We start from the raw sequence: 20,287 nt of genomic DNA, 5'->3' as shown, positions 1-20,287 counted from the left end.
TGACGTTAAGCAAATAATGCCTGTGAAATGCAACACCAGAGGACTAGATGCCTGGAGCTCAAACAGAGGTTTATTAAGCATCCATGCCTGCAGGTGTGCATGGGCATATCACGCACACATTTACACCTCCAGTAGAGTATCAAGCGGTTAAGTGGAGAGCGTATCTCCCTCAGCATGTTTGAATTTAATTCTACAGCTTCTGCCAGTCCCCAATCTACCGGCACTTTTAACACTTTTAATTCTCCAGCTTACTCCCTCATTACATTTACATTTCTTTGACTAAGCATTGGTAATTTATACATGTCCCTCCGAGCGCTCGGTCTCCCCTTCATCATCGTGCGCTTTTAAATACTTTTTTTCTCCATTTGAAATTGCCAGTTTGCATCATTCTATCATCATATCATTTTCACCCACATTACTACTGGTGTCTGTTTCACTCTATGGGTATCTCCTAATTAAGAGCTCAGAACAAGTTTGGCCTTGTTAAGACTGTGCACTGGATTCCCTTTAGGCAGTGCGGTCCACGGAGACAAATCTATGGCAGCACATGTTCATTTAGAAGGGGAAACCCTTGTGTGTGAGAGGACGAGCAACAGATGGGGATTTGCAAACTTGAGTATGCCCTCCAGAGAAAAACTATAGTACTCAGGACAGAATGAAATTACTTGATTCCTATTGAAACAGGAAGTTGGGGTAGGACCTACATTTTTGAGTCATCAATATTTTTGTTCTGTTTTTGAGAACATTTCGGAGCAAAACAGGCAAACATATATGGCCACTTTTCCACCATCGGTCCGATAGGTACCGATAGGTTCAGATGTAGGTTCATTCTGTCCTGAGTACTATAGTTTTTCTCCATTCTCGTTGCTTAACCGTTCCATTCTGTACAAATCTGACCCAGCCGGTACAGATATGGTTTCATTTTCCATTTTTGGGTTGATAACAGCCGCTCTTTGGAACGTAATACAAATGTGTCAGTCATTGCCTTGGCAACGAAAGACTTTACAGATGGTATGAGGCGTAAATACCGGCCGCGTTATGGAGAGTGATCAGGTATTTTTTTTACGTTTATTATTAAAGAGGTGGTAAAACACGATTCCACTTTTCTAACTTTAGCTAGTGTGTAATTTTGCTGTTTGAGCATAAACAACATCTGCAAAGTAACAACCCTCAAAGTTCAAAGCAAAGGGAGATATTTGCTTTTAAATCAATGTCTAAAGACTACAGCAAACGGCCGGTAGGGACTACACGACATTCCTCCAGGGTTGCTGACATCACTAACCCCAATATTTACATAAACCCCTCCTCCGAGAATACTAAATAAGGGGGGGGGGGGGGGGCAATTTTATATTGCTTTGGAGAAGAGTTGTTGTGGTATAGTGCCAGCAGCCATATCACCCTGTAGCCCAAGACTGGTTGCTCACTGATGCTAAGCAGGGTTGAGTCTGGTCAGTACCTGGTTGGGAGACCACCTGAGAAAACCCGGTTGCTGCTGTAAGATGTGTTAGTGAGGCCAGCAGGGGGCACTCACCCTGTGGTCTGTGTGGGTCCTATTGCCCCAGTATAGTGACAGGGACAGAATACTGTCAAAGAGCACCATCCTTCGGATGAGACGTTAAACCGAGGTCCTGACTCTCTGTGGTCATTAAAAATCCCAGGATGTCCTTCGAAAAAGAGTAGGGGTGTAACCCCGGCATCCTGGCCATATTTACCCATTGGACTCTGTCCATCATGGCCTCCTAATCATCCCCATATCTACTGATTGGCATCATCACTGTCTCCTCTCCACCAGTAAGCTGGTGTGTGGTGGGCGTTCTGGCGCAATATGGCTGCCGTCGCATCATCCAGGTGGATGCTGCACATTGGTGGTGGTTGAGGAGATTCCCCCTTCCATGTAAAGTGCGTTGAGTACCCAGAAAAGCGCTATATAAATGTAACAAATGATTAATTATTATTATTATAGTAGGCTGGATTGTTGTTGCCGCAATGCCGTCGAAACGCTGTTATTTTCATCTGGATTGCAGGTCCACTTTGCTCGGCCTTCCTAGGGTCGGGGGAGTTAGGGATCAATGGTTAAAATTTATTTTTAACTCGGTCCCTCATAATTATTACCCAAATCTTGCTCTCTGTGCTGCACATTTTAAGGAGGAAAGTTTCCACAATCTTTGCGAGTTCAATGCAGGACTCGCACAACAGCTTGTCCTGAAAGATGGACCAGTTCCAATTTTAAGAACAGAAGCTGTTGTTTACGGGCCACAACCTGTAATTATGATTTATTTTTCGTCGATGTTTTTTCCTGTAATAGTTCGTATTGTTTATTATACGTTGTAGCAAGGAAGTAAACAAATGACAACGCTGTTTGGCTCTGCCAACCAGTTTGTTAAATGCTCACTCATACTCAACGTTATCTGACAAACACATAACGTTACAAACTTTTTTTTAATCTCAACAACGGACTTGGAATTAGTGTAAATTATTATTTAATTACATGGTTCTGTGTTTGATTTGGCTACTGTAGTAAAGCCAATGTTTAGTGTTCGTTTTGGGTTAATATAAACAATTAAATATAACTATAAACACATTATGCATATTTTTTGGTACTAGCTTATTACACTACCTTCTGTATTTCTTTGCAGCAGACGTTTTACACTTCAGTTGGCATTTTCAGTTTGCACAGTTACTACATGTACACCTAATAAAATAAATATATTTTTAATAAAAAATGTTCTTGAATACACTTTTGTGAATAGACAAACACTTGTTTCCGGAAAACGTGCACTAGGCAGTTAGCAAATCACAACACACTGGGCCAGCTAACCAATCTGAGCCCACTGCGTATTTATGAGGGACTGGCTTCATAGAACCCGGAAACCATCAGCCCGTTTTTACAAGGAGGGACAGAGCAGTGTAGAATACAGTTAAAATATATGAAAAATAATGAATTTTTTTAAAAACGAGGCATTAACACATGTTACAGTGCACCCCACAAACACAATCAAGCCTTTGAAAAAATGTGTTTTACCACCCCTTTAAGTTACTCACAAAGCCCTAAATGGTTTAGCTTCCCAGTACTTGAGCGAGCTCTTAACGCATTATAGTCCTTCACATCTACTGCGATCTCAAAATTCTGGCCAGTTGATAATACCTAGAATATCAAAATCAACTGCAGGCGGTAGATCCTTTTCCTATTTAGCACCTAAACTTTGGAACAGTCTTCCTAACATTGTCTGGGAAGCAGACACACTCTGTCAGTTTAAATCTAGACTAAAAACGCATCTCTTTTACCTGGCATTCATATAGAACATTATACATTTCTATTATTAGAACTAAATCAGTTAAATGATTATTAGGCTGCATAGATTAGGTAAGCCGGAACTGGGGACACTTCCTATAACACCTGATGTGCTCGTTACATCATAAGAAGAAAGGAATCTTCGCTAATGTTAGTCTTTCTGTTTATTCCGAGGTTTACTGAAGTCAGCCGGACCCAGGCCGTATCCAGATCAGATGGTGGACCTGCGCCTGGACCCATCCACAACCCATCCCTAAAGTGCCAGCCTCATCAGCCCTGTGAAGACCTCATCGACATGACAGCCATCGGCACTGATCCTCAACAAAATCGTCACCGGCGTGATGACTCCGACTTCCAGCCAGATGGAACTGGATAAATATTCTGATCCAATCTGATTTCTGACCTGTAATGCTGCCTGAATCATAATTATACACTGATTGTTTGTTGGCCAGAGGAGAACTGGCCCCCTGACTGAGCCTGGTTTCTCCCAAGGTTTTTTTCTCCATTCTGTCACTGATGGGGTTTTGGTTCCTTGCCACTGTCGCCTTGGCTTTTGGCTTGCTTAGTTTGGGAAATTTAATATTCAACAATATTATTGATCTGCCTTACTTAAGGTGGATGATGGCACAATTTTCTTCTAGAAACAAACTATGTTGTATTATTTTCATGTCATCACTGTGAAGCTGCATTGATACAATCTGTATTGTAAAAAGCGCTATATAAATAAAGGTGACTTGACAAGTCTACCAGTACAGTTCAACACAGTTAGACAAACGTGCTGAGAATCTCGGGCCGATAACGTTTTTTAGCTGTGCCGTGCCGAACCAAGCTCAAGTGGAAATATATCTGGAACTGTTCCTTCCGGCCCGACAGTGAAAAGGGGCTTAATGTGTGCTAATTGACCTTTAACTGATAAAAGAAGACTGAACTAACCCTTTTTATAACATAGCATATGTACACTAACGTTCAAAAGTTTAGGTTTCTGAGAAACGATGTTGAAAGTGGATTGGCCCGAGCATCAAAACACACTTGTAGCCAATCAGTAGTATACTTATGATGGGAGATGAGAGAGAGTGAGCAAGAGGAAAATTTGAAGAAAGATTGTAGAAAGTGAGATGGCTGAGAGACATTACAAAAGAGAAAAGGTCAGAGGAATAATCACTGGAAAAAGAAGGGTTATGATCAGGCAAGAGCTTTAGGACCCCCGTTGAGAAACATTGGTTTTGCCATGTTTTACAGAACAAAGATATGCTGTAATGTAACAGGAACGTTTTGAGTGTCCTTGTTTGTCTGGAGCTGGTGTGCTGCTGGTGACTAACAATGAATTCCTGCTTGTATATACTTTTGTATAGCTCAGAAATAGCTTACTGTACCTTTAAATTGATAAAGTAGTAGTATAAATTAATATAAAATGACAGTAAAAGACATGTTACAAAATATTTCTATTTCAAATATGCTGTTTTGAACTCTATATTCATCAAAGAATTCTAAAAAGACACTATTACGATTTCCACACTTCATAAAAAATTGAGCTTTGCCATCACAAGAATTTATATACAGTATATATATAAATAGTTCAAATCAGTTATTTTTAATTGTAATATAATTTCACAATATTACTGTATTTTCGATCAAATTCATGCAGACTTATATATAACAGGCATATATATAATATACTCTGGTAAACAAGGCAACCTAATAAGGTGGCAGCAATTTTTTCAAAAGCAAACAGCAATTATATATTTTTCAAAAAAAGTTTAGTTATATATATAGTTACAAGAAAAACTTTTTCCTACAAGTTTGTTTTTGTTGTAACAAAAATGCATTTCACTTCAACACTTTTCTTCCTCCTGACCCAGACTGAAAGAGGAACACTTCTCCTTTGATTGATAATTCAGTGGCGAGAAAAAAGCTTGAAGATGCTGGAATGTGTTTTTTCATTGATCACAGAGGAAATTGTAGCCTACACATTCTGATCTTCTGACTTGTTAAGACAAGGTTAGTCATCCAATATAAAGTACTTTTATAAAGATTAGTATACACGTTAGATTGATTTGTCAATGTTATATTTTTAAAAGTTAGCAGAAAATGGCACAACCACCATGAAAGTCCTATGGAAAATTATATCTGAAGAGCATGAGGAGCTTTACAACCTTCGCTTCAATATGACCCCGCAGTCACATTCTCAAGCAATGTGTTATTGAACACAGCCAATTGTGTCTTTTTCACTTCCCCATTGTCGTTTTGCACTTCCTCTGTCCTTACCATATGACTCTCAATCTAATTCTGAAAAACTCCATTTTAAACAATGGTAAAATTTCACGTACACAGACTACACACAGAAGTTGCTCATCCAGTTACATTTGTATCTATGCATTTTCATGGTCACCGAGCAACATGTGACTGCATTGTCATTGCTGATCAGACCGCCCGGCAGTCGTGATTTTGGATCAGTCACTGTGAATCTATTTTGAGGGGATTTAATTCAAGGCAAAGGTTCTGACACACTTACCTAGTAGAGCGTATACATGCACACCCACACGCACACTCACACAAAAACAAATACACAGCAACTTTAGATGAGAAAGCAGGCTGCTGGGTGCTAATCTGCGATTAGTGAGGGTCATGGTTTTTGAAGTCAATACCCTGGTTTTCAAAGGATTTCTCGAGCTCATGCGTGCCAGATTCTCCAGAGTATCCTAAACAGCCTCTACTCTACAGCTAGACAAACATCCCAAGCACCTGGCATCACCACAGGCATCTAAAATTAAAACTGAAGAATAAAAGTCAATTAAAGATACTGTATTTTACACGGTTGCATTTAATGTTTTTACCTGAAGGCCATTTATAATGTTACTCAAAGTCTCTTGCACCAAAACATAAAAAATTAAACAAAATCTCGACTCTCGCTAAGCCTTAAGATCAGTTCACACAAAGAATATGAACTCTATAAATGTAACTATATTAAGAGTCCATTAAAAGCATGCACTGCTAATGCTCGAGCTCTTTAAAGACTGGTGGATTCTGATTGGCTTTATTGTTCATCAGCTGGAAAAAAAATCATTCTGAAAGTGACGATATTGATTCTCTGTGCCATTATCGTTATAGTTGTGGTGTGGACTCTGTGATACTCTTTTATACTTAAAACGATTTTTAGAACTATATCTTTACTTCTTGTTTTATTACATGCTCTGTTGCGTTCTCTTTTAGCCAGCAGACTCTCCTCTGTTCAGAGTTTTTATTTAAATGGGGAATTCCATGGAGGTTCGAGACATAGCAGCCAGAGCAACTTTTTTCTATTTACTGATATAATGAGACACGCATGGGCTACTGACGTACAGGTATGTACGTAATTCCCCGCAAAAACCATCAACTCAGGTCTAAAATATAAGACAAACAGGTATAAGACAAAAACACATTGTGGAGGAAGAATTGATGATTGACACATTTAAATTGTGTTAATTTGGAAAAACAATTACAGTGTAACTTTAATATTTTGAAATGTAAATTATTCCTGTGGTGGCCAAGCCAAATATTTCAAATGAATATATTTTGCAACATTATAAATGTCTTTAATCATTTTAGATCAATTTCATGTTTCATGTCTTACTGACCCAAGAGTTGAACATTAATGTGTATATATATTTTAAAATTATAAATTATTAAAATATATACCTTTGTTTTGTTCATGAGTCCGCCTGTATACTATATCAATATTTAAAAGAGCAATGAAAATTCAGTTTTACAAAGACATATTTCATTTATAGAAACATGTATCATTAATGGAAAAATCTGTTGTATTGAAAATGTTGCTTCCTAATAGCACAGCCGATGAGAAATATGGGAGAACTAATGAGCAAAGTGACCAGAGCACAGGCAAAAAAGGAGGCCAACTGGTTTAATAATTGAACTCTTCATTAACAAAGCAATTATATTTTTCTTTCAGGCCAATTTGGAAGTGATCTGACATCATTGGCACTGAAATAGCTGTTCTCTTACCGGGTGGGAGTCTGTGGAGTTGGGATCAGCTCCAGGAATTCTCAGATGGAGACTCTGGAGATAATATGTGGTCTGCATCTGCAAGAGAAAACAGAAGCACACATAAAAATGCTGGCTGTACTTACATCTCATTCAGCGCTACAGAACAGCCTACAGTATTATGATCCATTTACTGTAGCACTTGATGAGACACTGTTTCTGAATATTGCTATTGATTTAAATTTGAAATAGGGCAGAGGAAGAAAATAGCAAGTGGCAATATTTCATCCCTTAAAAGCAGTTTGGTGCTTCATGGGAACATTCTGCAATATCGGTTCATGCAGAAAGTCATTGAGCAATTTTTCTAAAAGTTAGAGACATTGTCCTTTACTCAAACCTTAATTTAAGGCCCTGAGGACTAACAATGCCGGGTAACCTTTCTAACAGTTGGCGAGCGTCTCAACAGACAAAACATATGGGATGACAGGGCCTTAAAAGATGACCTTTAGGCATAATTGGAGAATCTTGTTTTAACGTGAGATGGTTTACGACACAATGATCCTTATCCTGACAGACCCACCACAATTTAACACAATAACAACAATAGCTGCATTCACAGCAGGAAATTATCCAATGCATCTTAAGAATAGTAAATTTTACGCTGTAAATACATAGCGAAAGATTTTTTTTAATGTCCCCACCATCTGATCTTTCGAGATTACTATATGGAAAAGGATTAGGGTGACCAGACGTCCTGATAAAATTGGGACGGTGTCAATTTTAGGAGCCATGTCCCGCATGAGTTACGGTTGAGATGTCACTTGTCCTGATAATTAGACTTAGCTATAGTTTAATTGATTAATTCTTAAGAAAGCAGCAAAATCATGTGTAACCATCAGTAACAACGGTGAATGGCTTAGGCTATGTTGTTCTTTGACCCATTAATACAACAGTAAGCACACAAAAAATAAAATAAATAAATAAAACTGTTGCTTTCGCCTTAAAATATTGAGCAGTAAAAAAACCTTCACATGTGCATAATTGTGCAAATGGTGGAACAAAGAAATGCTCCATTTCAACAAAGTAATTTTATTCCTTAAAACTCATCTCTGATCACCAAAATTGCAAATTTAAACCTTTTTCTTCCTTGAAAAAAATTTCTTCATGCCTTAAAATAGCTTGAATGTAACTCTACACCTTGCCTCATTTAGTATTCGCGGTTCTACGAATATGCAAAATGGCCCCGTCTCCACTCACTCACGACAGATCGGAGATCCAATCGTTGACGATCACACATTGACGTGATTGGTTAAAAGGTAGTTTGTGACATCAGAATCACCAACGATTTCAAACCACGTTTTTAAGGCTGTCTTTTTTTCATTGCAGTTTTAAGGAGAAAATACTAAGCAATGGTGCTGACTTATGATTTGCCCATGATTTGTCTTAAACCACATTAAAAACACCACATAGACATATAAACAACATTAAAGCAACACCAAGTAACTTTTCCTCTGCGGTTGCCCTACAGGTTGGAAGCGGAATTGTTCATTACCGCTGTCGTAAATAATTTAGCCTACCGCAGCCTACTGTCACACGCGCACACACATGCTCTCTGTTTATCCAGCACCAGCTTTGGAATCAACAATGGCCACAGACAAGGTAGAGTATGATGCATGACTTCATGAAAGTATGATGTACTGTATTGCGACATCACAAACGAGCAGTTGTACCAATTGTAACGCTTGCCGTAAAGCAAGTCAAATTAGTAGTTTTCTTATGTCTCATTAGAACTACAGAAACGCGACCCGATCTGGCAATCTTACATAGCGTGGATATATCAGATAAAGGACTGCAAAGATGTGGCATAAGTGCATTTCACCATGTCACGACTTGAACCACTGAAACGATTTTGGAAACATTATTTTAAGGTAAAAAATCTTACTTAGTGTTGCTTTAAAAGCCTGATTTTCACCACAGAGGGACTTTAAAATACCTTTAAGATATCATTTGTGTTTCAAAGATGAACAAAAGTCTTACGGGTTTGGAACGACATGAGGGTGAGTAAAAGGTGAAAAAAATTTCCATTTTTGGATGATCTAACCTTTTAATGTCCATGAGATCAGACCTTCCGATAATCCAAATGTGCTCTGTGGCTGGAAATTTCACAAAGGTATGGTTGTAAAATGCAGAAATGAAAGAGCCAGACCTTGAAAATATTTAAACATGGCAATGTTGACAAACTGATTTTAAACATCATCAAAAACACTTTACGAGTGGTTTGACACATAACCTCTGTTTGTTTTTTTCCTGTGGTAAGGTGACATTAATTCAGTAGTTACATGCCCCACACCAGCTGCTGAAGGGACGCTGCTTTAGTAGAGATGTCCCAGTCTTTATTGCTTGTCCTTTCTGCATTGCCTTGAGCAAGACACATATAAAGTTCCTCAAGGAAGCACCTGTCTGCTCAAGGGCTTTATGCCCACTCATCCCATAAAGGCTCCAAATGGCACAAACCCTCAATATATGTCAGAGACAAAATCTCTGCTTATGAACATCAATCAACTGTATTTGACACGCCAACAACTCCGTTCATCTCCACTATGCATCTATTTTTCCCTGAGACACCTTGAGACTTCAAGCAAATAAAATACCTGTGCAATTCCCTATTCACCCCCTGTCACAACTACAGTAAATTAAGGTTAAATATACATAGCCTGTATATTTCCCTCTTTTTTAAGGACCTATAACTGACAGACTGGGTTTAGAAACCCACTCATAAAAACTTTACCTGGAAATAGACCATCCAGTACGGAATGAGGGCCAGGAAAACAGGAAGTATTTTGACCAGCGATTTCACTTCCTCGACCTTCTCCTCTGAAAATCGCCCACCGTATGTCACCTTAGCGCCATCAAGTAGAGTCGGCTTGGGCCTGGTGGAAGAACATGGTTTGTAACAAAGAAAAAAGTAATGGTTTGGTCTTTTTTACAAACTTAAAAATATAAATAATGTCAGGGTTTTTTGAGAAGCGATTGTTATTTGACTTAGAGAGAGGGCACAGCACTTGACAGTAACTTATGCCACAGAGGCACGATGAATAGCACCGCCACGTATGAGACAGACAGGAGAGGTGGATCAAAGAGGAAGATGAGGGATAACATTACAGACTAATAGAGTCATCTAAACTGGAGTAGAGGTTCCCATGAAAAAAACAGTATAAATTTACAATCTAACGCACTTAAAACATTTTGAACAGTATGGACTATGTAAAGACTAATAGGCACATTTTCTGAATATGCAACAACTGACAAAACCATCATAATTCAACAAGAAATGGTGTATGCTACCCATTTTATCATTTCTGAAATCCTTGAAAAATGAGACTGAACCAGAATAAAAGGTAGAGCAGGACTATCATTTATTAGGAATTGTTTGGATAAGTCTATTGGTGCCTTCAAAAGATGCTGGAATGATACAAATGTACAAAATTAGTGCATTTCTTTGAGCACTAACTGTGGATGAAAATGTATATCGGTCATAGTTTTAAATGTGAAATGTTCACTGCAAGCTTTGCTTATTTATATGAATCCTTTATACTCTACATTTGGCTGCACTAGTGGTAAAACAACTCTTCTTTTTTTTTTTAGGAGGTGAAAAGAAAATGAATGTTCACAATAAAACCAGTAGTTTGTATTAAGAAAGTTGATTTCACGTGAACTGCCCTGTTCACAAAAATAAGCCTAGCCCTCACCTGAGCAGACTGGGTTCCTTCGGCCCACGTCCACAGAAGGCCGAGGCCAGGATCCGAAACATGTCGCTGAAGGCGCTGCCGTCTGCAGGCTTGTTTATGAAAACCGCTCTGCCCAGAATAAAGATGACGAGGGACACCCCGAGACAGACGGCAGGGATGATGTAGCCAATAGAGAAGCTGATGTTCTGCTGAATATAGGCTACTCCACCCAGGGAGAAGATCGCTCCCAGATTAATGCACCAGTAGAACCAGTTAAAGAACCGCCGTGTTGCCTCCGGACCTCGATCCTTCACCTGTAATGCATCAAAAATGCACATTCAATTAACTTTCATTCATTTTCATTTAACTGTTTTATTAATATTCAAGCTCAAAGGAAAATGTGAGAAACTGACAATCAAATCACTTTTAATATCCAGTTCGATGTCAAACGAGGGCAACAATAAGTTTAACATAATGTCCAGCTGGAAAAACATTTCTTTTTTGACTTGCTTGTGGATACTAAAGTTGCACAGTCAATAACTGTATCAACAATCAATTTGCATTCTCCATTTTATTCAATACTTTTTTTGCAGTTTACTAAATGCATTTATAAACTTGGGTGAATTTTCTGCTCGAGTGCATGCAACGATTTTCTGAAGAGATGTCTGCTCACAAAAAGCTCAAAATACATGCAGAGATGTGGCCATACAATCAGAGACACAATCAATATAGTGTACGAATTTTCAATTCATTGCCCCACTTCCTCAACGTTTAAATGAGATCTATGACCCAGTGACACCCAGTTAGTACAGCCAACTCTCCAATAAAGAGAGTTAATCTCTTTATTGAATCTAAAAATCACATGATGATCATATGACGAGAGTCAACAGACATCATCAACACTGGCCTAATCCAAGTCATCCCCATTTAAAGACTTTTATCGCAAAATAAGCCTCGGCTTTTTTGATAACAACTTTGGTTAACAAAAAAAGCTTTTCAAATAATCCAATCCAAAAGGTAACTGTATAAATAACTTGGTTACGCCGATAAACAAGGCAACGAAGACAGATGTCAGTTTTACTTCCCAATTTTTTTGTTTCATTTTGCGTGTAATGTCTAGTTTGATAGGAAGAGTCTTACTCACTACCATATAGTTTATAATGAATCATTTAGTCACTTAGCAGATGATTTCCTTATAGTTCACTTATGTCAGGGACACCCCCGTCCCCACTATACTGGGATACTGTCCAGTTTGATGTCACTGACAGGGTCATGTTATAGATAGGGGGTTGAAAGGGGTGCTAATGCATGACAAGCTTTAGTAGCATGGAAACATGGCTAAAGCATTGAAGGATTGTTTTATTGTACAAATGTTTTTGCACTGTTATTGCATTGTAAAAAAATGTTGTACTTGGTGTGAAACAATTTACATTATATAACTAAAATTCTTCAGCTCTTCCTCAACACTATAGTAAAATAAGCTTTCATACACAAATTTAGTTTTAAACGAATCTGAAAAACAGACCTTGTTAGTAACCATAGAAGCCACTTCAACAAAAGGCATAATTTCAATCTTGTGGGTTGCAAAATGGCTTGTGTCACAAGGCAAATTCAGACTCAAAGTACCTCAGAAATGTGTGGACTTTGCCTTGTCATTTGTAATAAGTGAAGTGAAAGTGTCTAAAGGTGTGTCCAACCTTAACTAAGTCTTACAAAATGTTGCCAAAAAAGTACATTGACAAGTGAAAAACAGAAACATTGTAAACCGTTGTTAAGGAAGGCAACTGATTATGTTGAAATTTTTAATTTGTTTTAGGCAAAATCCACAGTCTAATAAATGTAGTATATTCAATTTAGAAGGTTATCAAGGGTTCACGTCACAAAATGTAAATCGGAAACCTTTTTCAAGAAAAACCTCACATTATTGTTATTGTCAATTTAATGTCCTTTTATGACTGTCAGATGAGTGGTGTCAATGGGTTAAACATACAGCTTAAAGTCCCAGTAACTGAGCCATATTTTGTTCAAGCACCTACAGAGTTCTTGCACTTATAGACATGACAATGGTGAGTAAAATTAAACTTGAAAAATAAAACCAAAATTAATCTGTCATTTATTCACCCTTATTTCAATCGAAGTCTGAATGGCTTTCTACTGTGGAACATACAATATGAATTTTACATTGAAAGTGAATGAAGACTAGGACTGTGGAACTCCAAAAAGAAACTCCATTTCAACTTTACAGCCTCCACTTGCAAAGGAGATTATACGATTATAAGTAGTTTTTTGTTGCACAAAGCTAGCATATGACCTCAGAAGACTTGGAATATGGTGTACTGGTGTAATGATATTTTTGCATCCCTTTTGAAGTTTAAAATGACCTATATCCAATTTAAATGGACAAGAGCAACCAGCACAGTATTCAAAACGTCTCCTTTTGTGCTCCACCAACAAAAAAAGCAAGAAAAACTATTCAAAACAAACTCTCCACACTAGTAGTGAGTTATTTTATCTACAGACGGAACCAGTCAGGGTTAACCTGAAGCATCTGAAAGAATGTTATTGAACTAACACCAGCAACCATGTCAAAGGTCTTAATAACATCCAGAGTTTCATAAAAGCCAGACACAGAAGAAAATATTGCTCTGAGAATCAATCTGAGGTTGCGCCCCTGAGATTTGAACATACTCAAAGTTAGACAACTCTCCAGTTGTAGTGAAGTCTGTTCATTACCTCAAGGGTTTTCAATCTTTTAGTTGCCACAGACCCCCAAAATATGATCATTCTGTGCCTAAATTTTAAGCTATATTTTATTTTCATGCATAAAGACCAAATTTATACTGTGAAAAATGTATATTAGAAATACATGTAAAATATTACTATGAAAATATTTATTTATGTTACATTATTACTTTTTTTCTAATCACTAATGTACTGTACTGTTAGGTGAATTATTTATTTATTTAAATCATTTAAAATGTATTGTGTTTGATTTACTTTATTATGTTTTTTATTTTATTCAAATTATTTACTTAGTTAGTTAAATCAAAGTATTTATTACTATTTTAACACTGTTTTCCTCTAAATGTTTCCACGAAGCCCCTAGAACTCACTTGCACCCCCTGGGCGTTCCCAGAACCCATTCTGAAAACACTTGCATTACCTGATCTGCCCCGAATGGAGTGATGTTTGACTTCACAGCTCCCACCCCAATGGCCACCAGCACCAGCCCACTGAAGATCGCAGGCCCGCAGTACGACGTCCGATTGACGCAGGTCACATTGGCAGGCACGGTCCCATTTTCAGGATAACATTCGGCAGGCTGCACTGGGAACGCCATCTCTTCTCCACACAGATAATTCCTGGTGTTGTCGCTGGCCACAAAGGGGAAAAGCAGCATCCCTAACAGATACAGGATTAAACTTAAGGCTATGGTTAAGAACTTGCCAAGGAACGCATCCGCCAGCCAGCCACCAAAGGGTGATATCAAATAAGTGACTCCCATGAAGATCAAGGGGGCCTGACTGGCCAAAGTGCCCTCCCAATAGAAGGGGCTGCTGTTTAGGAAGAGCACCAGGTTTGAGGTGATGCCATAGAAAGCCATTCTCTCTAAAGACTCTGCCAGTAGTATGGCAGCACATGCCAGTCTCCTGCCATTGAACACTGACTCTGATCTGGCTGAAGCCACAGGGCTGTCCAAAAGAGGAGTGCTTTCGTGTACATCTCTGCCAGCCATGGCCTGATATGAGTGTTTCTCAAGAGGTGGTCAGCTGACCAAAATCCAAACCTAAAGGACACAGACAACAACAAAACGATAACCATTATTTTAACAGCACGTGATCCCAAAAAAATGACACATCAAAATGACGCAATACTGGAGCTTCTGGAAATAAATCACAACAGGGTCCTTATAAAATACTAACTCTTGCACTTATTGACTTAATTGAATATTTCAACGCAACATAAAACAACAATAAAAAGCTGCCGACATGCTGTCAACAACTTCTATTATTTTACTCAGTAAACAGGCTAAGAACATATTTGCGTAAACATACCGTTCTTGTAGACTTAGCACTGCTCCACATTTAGCTGTTCAGCCTGCGACGTGTTTACCAATGTCCTCGAAATACATTTTAATAAATATATGATGTTAAAATTCCTGCAAGTCTGTCGATATGAAGTTTAGCTATCGGTTCTGAGAGTAAACAGCCAGTCACAATACTACCGCGTGACACCCGGTTAACTCATAAACGTCAAAGTGACGCACCCACAGCGCAAATATCAGATCTTCAAATCATCTGAATGTGCTTATCGTGTGTCCTTGTGAGGAGTATCAGGTTGATCGTTTTGTATACAAGGCATAGAGATAAGCGTCACTAAACTAGCAAGACAACCAACGACCATTGCTGATTGGACAAAGGGGAAAGAAAGCTTTTTTTCTATTGGCTAGTTTTGCAGCCAATCAATTCTGCACATAATCTTCCTGGCTGGTGCCTTGCTTGTCATGCACATTTTATGTATGGTTTGTTTATGGTTATTCACAGCCTTGTGTGTGTTTTTGTTGAAATAGTTATTGCATACACCACTGAGAAAAAAAATCATATGGACCCCATTAGTATGATTTTTTCTTTAAAACTCGTTGCTTATTATTCTGGAATGTTTTATAATTTAGGCTATATTTTATACATATTTGTACACTATATACATAATTGTATTTACTCCTAAGTCATGGCAATGTGAACATTTAAATTAGATTATTTATATATGTAGATTATTACTATTTATTATAAATGTTTTGATTATTGATTTCAACACCCTTTTGTGATTTGTGGGTTTTGTTCAAATGTTATGGAATTAATTTGTGCATATACCTCTTAGATAAAAACAAATAATGTTGTATATATATATAATTGTTGATTGTTGGGCATCAATATGTATTATGAATCTACACCCTCCCATTATTAATACAGTAGTTTCTTACATTGTCTGTTACTGTCATAATACTTCTAAAAGTGTTTGAGTGTCAATCATGTAGACTGACAGATCACACGGACACCATCCCTCAGAACAAAACTAGAACAGCTCGGCTTCATGTACCTGACAGACTTTTAAGGATCAAGAGGTGAATAAACTTTCCCAACTTTAGCCTTATTTCCTCATTCAGACCCATTAAAATGTATGAAATTCATGAACTCAATTTCAAACGGTCTGTACTATAAGGACGTGCCAGTGGCAATTTGCTGTGGCATGATAACACTATGTCCCTCAGTCACAGCTCTTCTCTCTCATGAGAACTGACTACAAGACTATAAAACATACCAGTTATGTATTTGTTGTTGATTACTAAGCAAACTCTCTCTCTCTCTCTCTCTCTCTCTCTCTCTCTCTCTCTCTCTCTCTCTCTCTCTCTCTCTCTCTCTCTCTCTCTCTCTCTCTCTCTCTCTCTCTCTCTCTCTCTCTCTCTCTCTGTATATATATATACAGGTCCTTCTCAAAAAAATTAGCATATTGTGATAAAGTTCATTATTTTCCATAATGTAATGATAAAAATTAAACTTTCATATATTTTAGATTCATTGCACACCAACTAAAATATTTTAGTTCTTTTATTGTTTTAATACTGATGATTTTGGCATACAGCTCATGAAAACCCAAAATTCCTATCTCAAAAAATTAGCATATCATGAAAAGGGTCTCTAAACGAGCTATTAACCTAATCATCTGAATCAACTAATTAACTCTAAACACCTGCAAAAGATTCCTGAGACTTTTAAAAACTCCCAGCCTGTTTCATTACTCAAAACCGCAATCATGGGTAAGACTGCCGACCTGACTGCTGTCCAGAAGGCCATCATTGACACCCTCAAGCAAGAGGGTAAGACACAGAAAGAAATTGCGGCGTGGCATGGAGGCAATCAGCCTGTGGCACTGCTGAGGTGTTATGGAGGCCCAGGATGCTTCGATAGCGGCCTTAAGCTCATCCAGAGTGTTGGGTCTTGCGTCTCTCAACTTTCTCTTCACAATATCCCACAGATTCTCTATGGGGTTCAGGTCAGGAGAGTGGGCAGGCCAATTGAGCACAGTAATACCATGGTCAGTAAACCATTTACCAGTGGTTTTGGCATTGTGAGCAGGTGCCAGGTCATGCTGAAAAATGAAATCTTCATCTCCATAAAGCTTTTCAGCAGATGGAAGCATGAAGTGCTCCAAAATCTCCTGATAGCTAGCTGCATTGACCCTGCCCTTGATAAAACACAGTGGACCAACACCAGCAGCTGACATGGCACCCCAGACCATCACTGACTGTGGTTACTCCAGTGCTGCTTCTCTGTAGCCCAGGTCAGGTGCTTCTGCCGCTGTTTCTGGTTCAAAAGTGGCTTGACCTGGGGAATGCGGCACCTGTAGCCCATTTCCTGCACAGGCCTGTGCACGGTGGCTCTGGATGTTTCTACTCCAGACTCAGTCCACTGCTTCCGCAGGTCCCCCAAGGTCTGGAATCGGTCCTTCTCCACAATCTTCCTCAGGGTCCGGTCACCTCTTCTCGTTGTGCAGCGTTTTTTGCCACACTTTTTCCTTCCCACAGACTTCCCACTGAGGTGCTTTGATACAGCACTCTGGGAACAGCCTATTTGTTCAGAAATTTCTTTCTGTGTCTTACCCTCTTGCTTGAGGGTGTCAATGATGGCCTTCTGGACAGCAGTCAGGTCGGCAGTCTTACCCATGATTGCGGTTTTGAGTAATGAAACAGGCTGGGAGTTTTTAAAAGCCTCAGGAATCTTTTGCAGGTGTTTAGAGTTAATTAGTTGATTCAGATGATTAGGTTAATAGCTCGTTTAGAGAACCTTCTCATGATATGCTAATTTTTTGAGATAGGAATTTTGGGTTTTCATGAGTTGTATGCCAAAATAATCAGTATTAAAACAATAAAAGACCTGAAATATTTCAGTTGGTGTGCAATGAATCTAAAATAAATGAAAGTTTAATTTTTATCATTACATTATGGAAAATAATGAACTTTATCACAATATGCTAATTTTTTGAGAAGGACCTCTATATATATATAAATACACTGTGTATATATATATATATATATATATATATATATATACTGTATATATACTGTATATCTATATATATATATATATTCTATATTTTTTATTGAGATAATTTTAAAATATTAGAATGATTTCTGAAGATCATGTGTGCAACGTTCTAGGTCCGACTAAGATGATTAAGATGCAAAAAGGTTCAAAAACAAAAGTAGGCTATTTATAAGTAAAAAACTCCAATCCACAGGAAAGAAGGCAAAGTAACAGAGTGTAACATACGACAATACCAGACAAAGAAACAGAAGGAAATTAGGAACTTAAAGACACTATGATCGATGATTAACTCAAAGACTAACAAGTGTGAACGTTAAATGAGTGTCCATGGCAACTAATGACTGGCGGGAACAAAAGAACACAGGAAACAAGTAACTATACGTGCAATATGAAAACGAAACCAATACAAAGGCAAAACGTGACAGAACTTCCCCTTTCTGGATGGCTACTCTTTGCACAGTAAATAATAAATGTCCATATAGAGTTCAGGAGAGTGGAGGTGCAGAGGATCTCCATGGTGGAGCAGTAGACCACCACAGCAGAGCAGACGAGACTGAAGATCCCCAAGATAGAATTGATGGTGGGTGGAGCCCGGGCAGAGTTAGCGGTCCGGCAGCTAACGGTGGAGCCCGGAGATCTGGAGACCCAGGCATAGCAGAGGAGATGGTGAGACCAGACGACACTGTTCAAGACGCCAGGGCGGAACCGCGGTCACGAGCAGCTGAGGTGTAGCCAGGGTACCAGTGGACTAGGGCAGAGCCGGTGCAACCAAGCTGGCCGGAGCCGCAGCTGATGTCCCGGAAGTCCGTGGTGCAGGCAGAGTGATGTCTGAACAAGGTAGGGCCGGAAGGATGAGGGAGCCTGGTGGAGCTGCGAGGACGACAGTCCTTAGTAGAGCTGAGGGGGGTGAGGAGCCAAGGAGGAACTGACTGGTCGATGGGAAGCCAGGGAATCACTCGGCAAGGCAGTGCTGGTGACCGGAAGATCTGCGGCGGAAGGAGACAAGGGACTGGAGGGAGCCATGCAGCGGAGGCAGGACCAAAGGGACTAACTAGTCTTGGCAGATCAAGTGGGAGAGGGAGGCTGGGTGGGCACAACATCAACAGCGATGCAGCTCGGACTGCCTGGGATCAGCGGAGGCAGATCCTCCACTTCTAGCTCCACTAAAATTCACACTTGTTCGGAAGACGGAAGTCACAACCGGCTCACATAGGCTACCTGGTCAGACTGGATAACAGGCTTTCATTCCAGGATGGACGGGGCTGGCGCTTTTGTGTCTGCAGTGGCCGTGAGTGATGTCATTAGCGCTGTAGACACCTGAGGATGACTTCTCTCCAGGTTCTTCTGGTCATGTTGGGTAGGTCAAGTGGGCTGTGAAGGTTCGCTCTAATCCAATATAGTGATTTTAAAGTTTTATTGTCAAAGGTAGTACGTTTGGCGAACTGGCAGAAATGAAGTGAATAGTCCAATATTGAGAGCCCCTCACAGGCTAGATTGAAGATATGTAGGTATTCCAACTAATTCTATGTGTGACACAGACTGACAGAATAGACACAATATTTATTAAACAGAGAGAGCGAGTACACTACACATTTACCTGACGTTAAAGGATTAGAGAAAAAAAACTAAGGGCTTAAATTCACAGAGGAAGCTTCATTAACAAAACAGTGAACTGCTGAGGACTAATCCCATGATTTATAATTAATAATTAACTAGAACACAGGCAAAAACAGTGACAAAAATACAATAAACAGAACAAGACAATGAAACTAAACATGGCGTGACTGTGACAATTACTGTTTTTTCTGTATTTTGATCAAATAAATACAGCCTTTTTGAACATGAGACTTAATTCTTTCAATAATATATATATATATATTTTAATTATTATTAGGCTACTTATTGATATTCTCAATTGTATCATCAGATCAGTATATGATACAATGTTCCTAATTTGTCAGTTTTATACTATAGAGGGAATGCATTAACGTCACTTTCCCGCCAGAATACGCCCCCTAAACCGGACTGAGTGGCAGAAGAGCAGCTGCGTGACTGGATTTAATAGGGGAAACTGCGAAAACACAAGTAAAACAAACGATTATCAGTTTAAACTAAAGATTGGACTCAATATAGTGTTCCTTACAACTTACTAAAGATCCAGTGATCCATGGATATTGACATGCAGC

At 38.9% G+C, this 20,287-nt stretch overlaps 1 protein-coding gene across 1 annotated transcript in view; it reads right to left on the bottom strand.

Annotated features, from left to right (window-relative positions):
• The window catches only part of slc15a4 (solute carrier family 15 member 4), a 78,854-nt gene extending 63,503 nt beyond the window's left edge, over window positions 1-15,351 (bottom strand). Inside the window, exons 1-5 of the mRNA XM_077222803.1 lie at window positions 15,054-15,351; window positions 14,162-14,785; window positions 11,020-11,312; window positions 10,059-10,200; window positions 7,292-7,369 (exon numbers count right to left, since the gene is read on the bottom strand). Of these exons, the coding sequence (XP_077078918.1) occupies window positions 7,292-7,369; window positions 10,059-10,200; window positions 11,020-11,312; window positions 14,162-14,734 (1,086 nt within the window). The 5' untranslated portion in view covers window positions 14,735-14,785; window positions 15,054-15,351. The remainder of the gene's footprint in view (window positions 1-7,291; window positions 7,370-10,058; window positions 10,201-11,019; window positions 11,313-14,161; window positions 14,786-15,053) is intronic.
• Window positions 15,352-20,287: the final 4,936 nt, after the last annotated feature.

This window comes from Siphateles boraxobius, unplaced genomic scaffold (genome assembly GCF_051911475.1).
Source record: "Siphateles boraxobius isolate OS27281-9 unplaced genomic scaffold, OSU_SipBor_1 9, whole genome shotgun sequence".
Classification (NCBI taxonomy): domain Eukaryota; kingdom Metazoa; phylum Chordata; class Actinopteri; order Cypriniformes; family Leuciscidae; genus Siphateles; species Siphateles boraxobius.
This window is presented reverse-complemented; position numbering and strand designations above follow the sequence as displayed.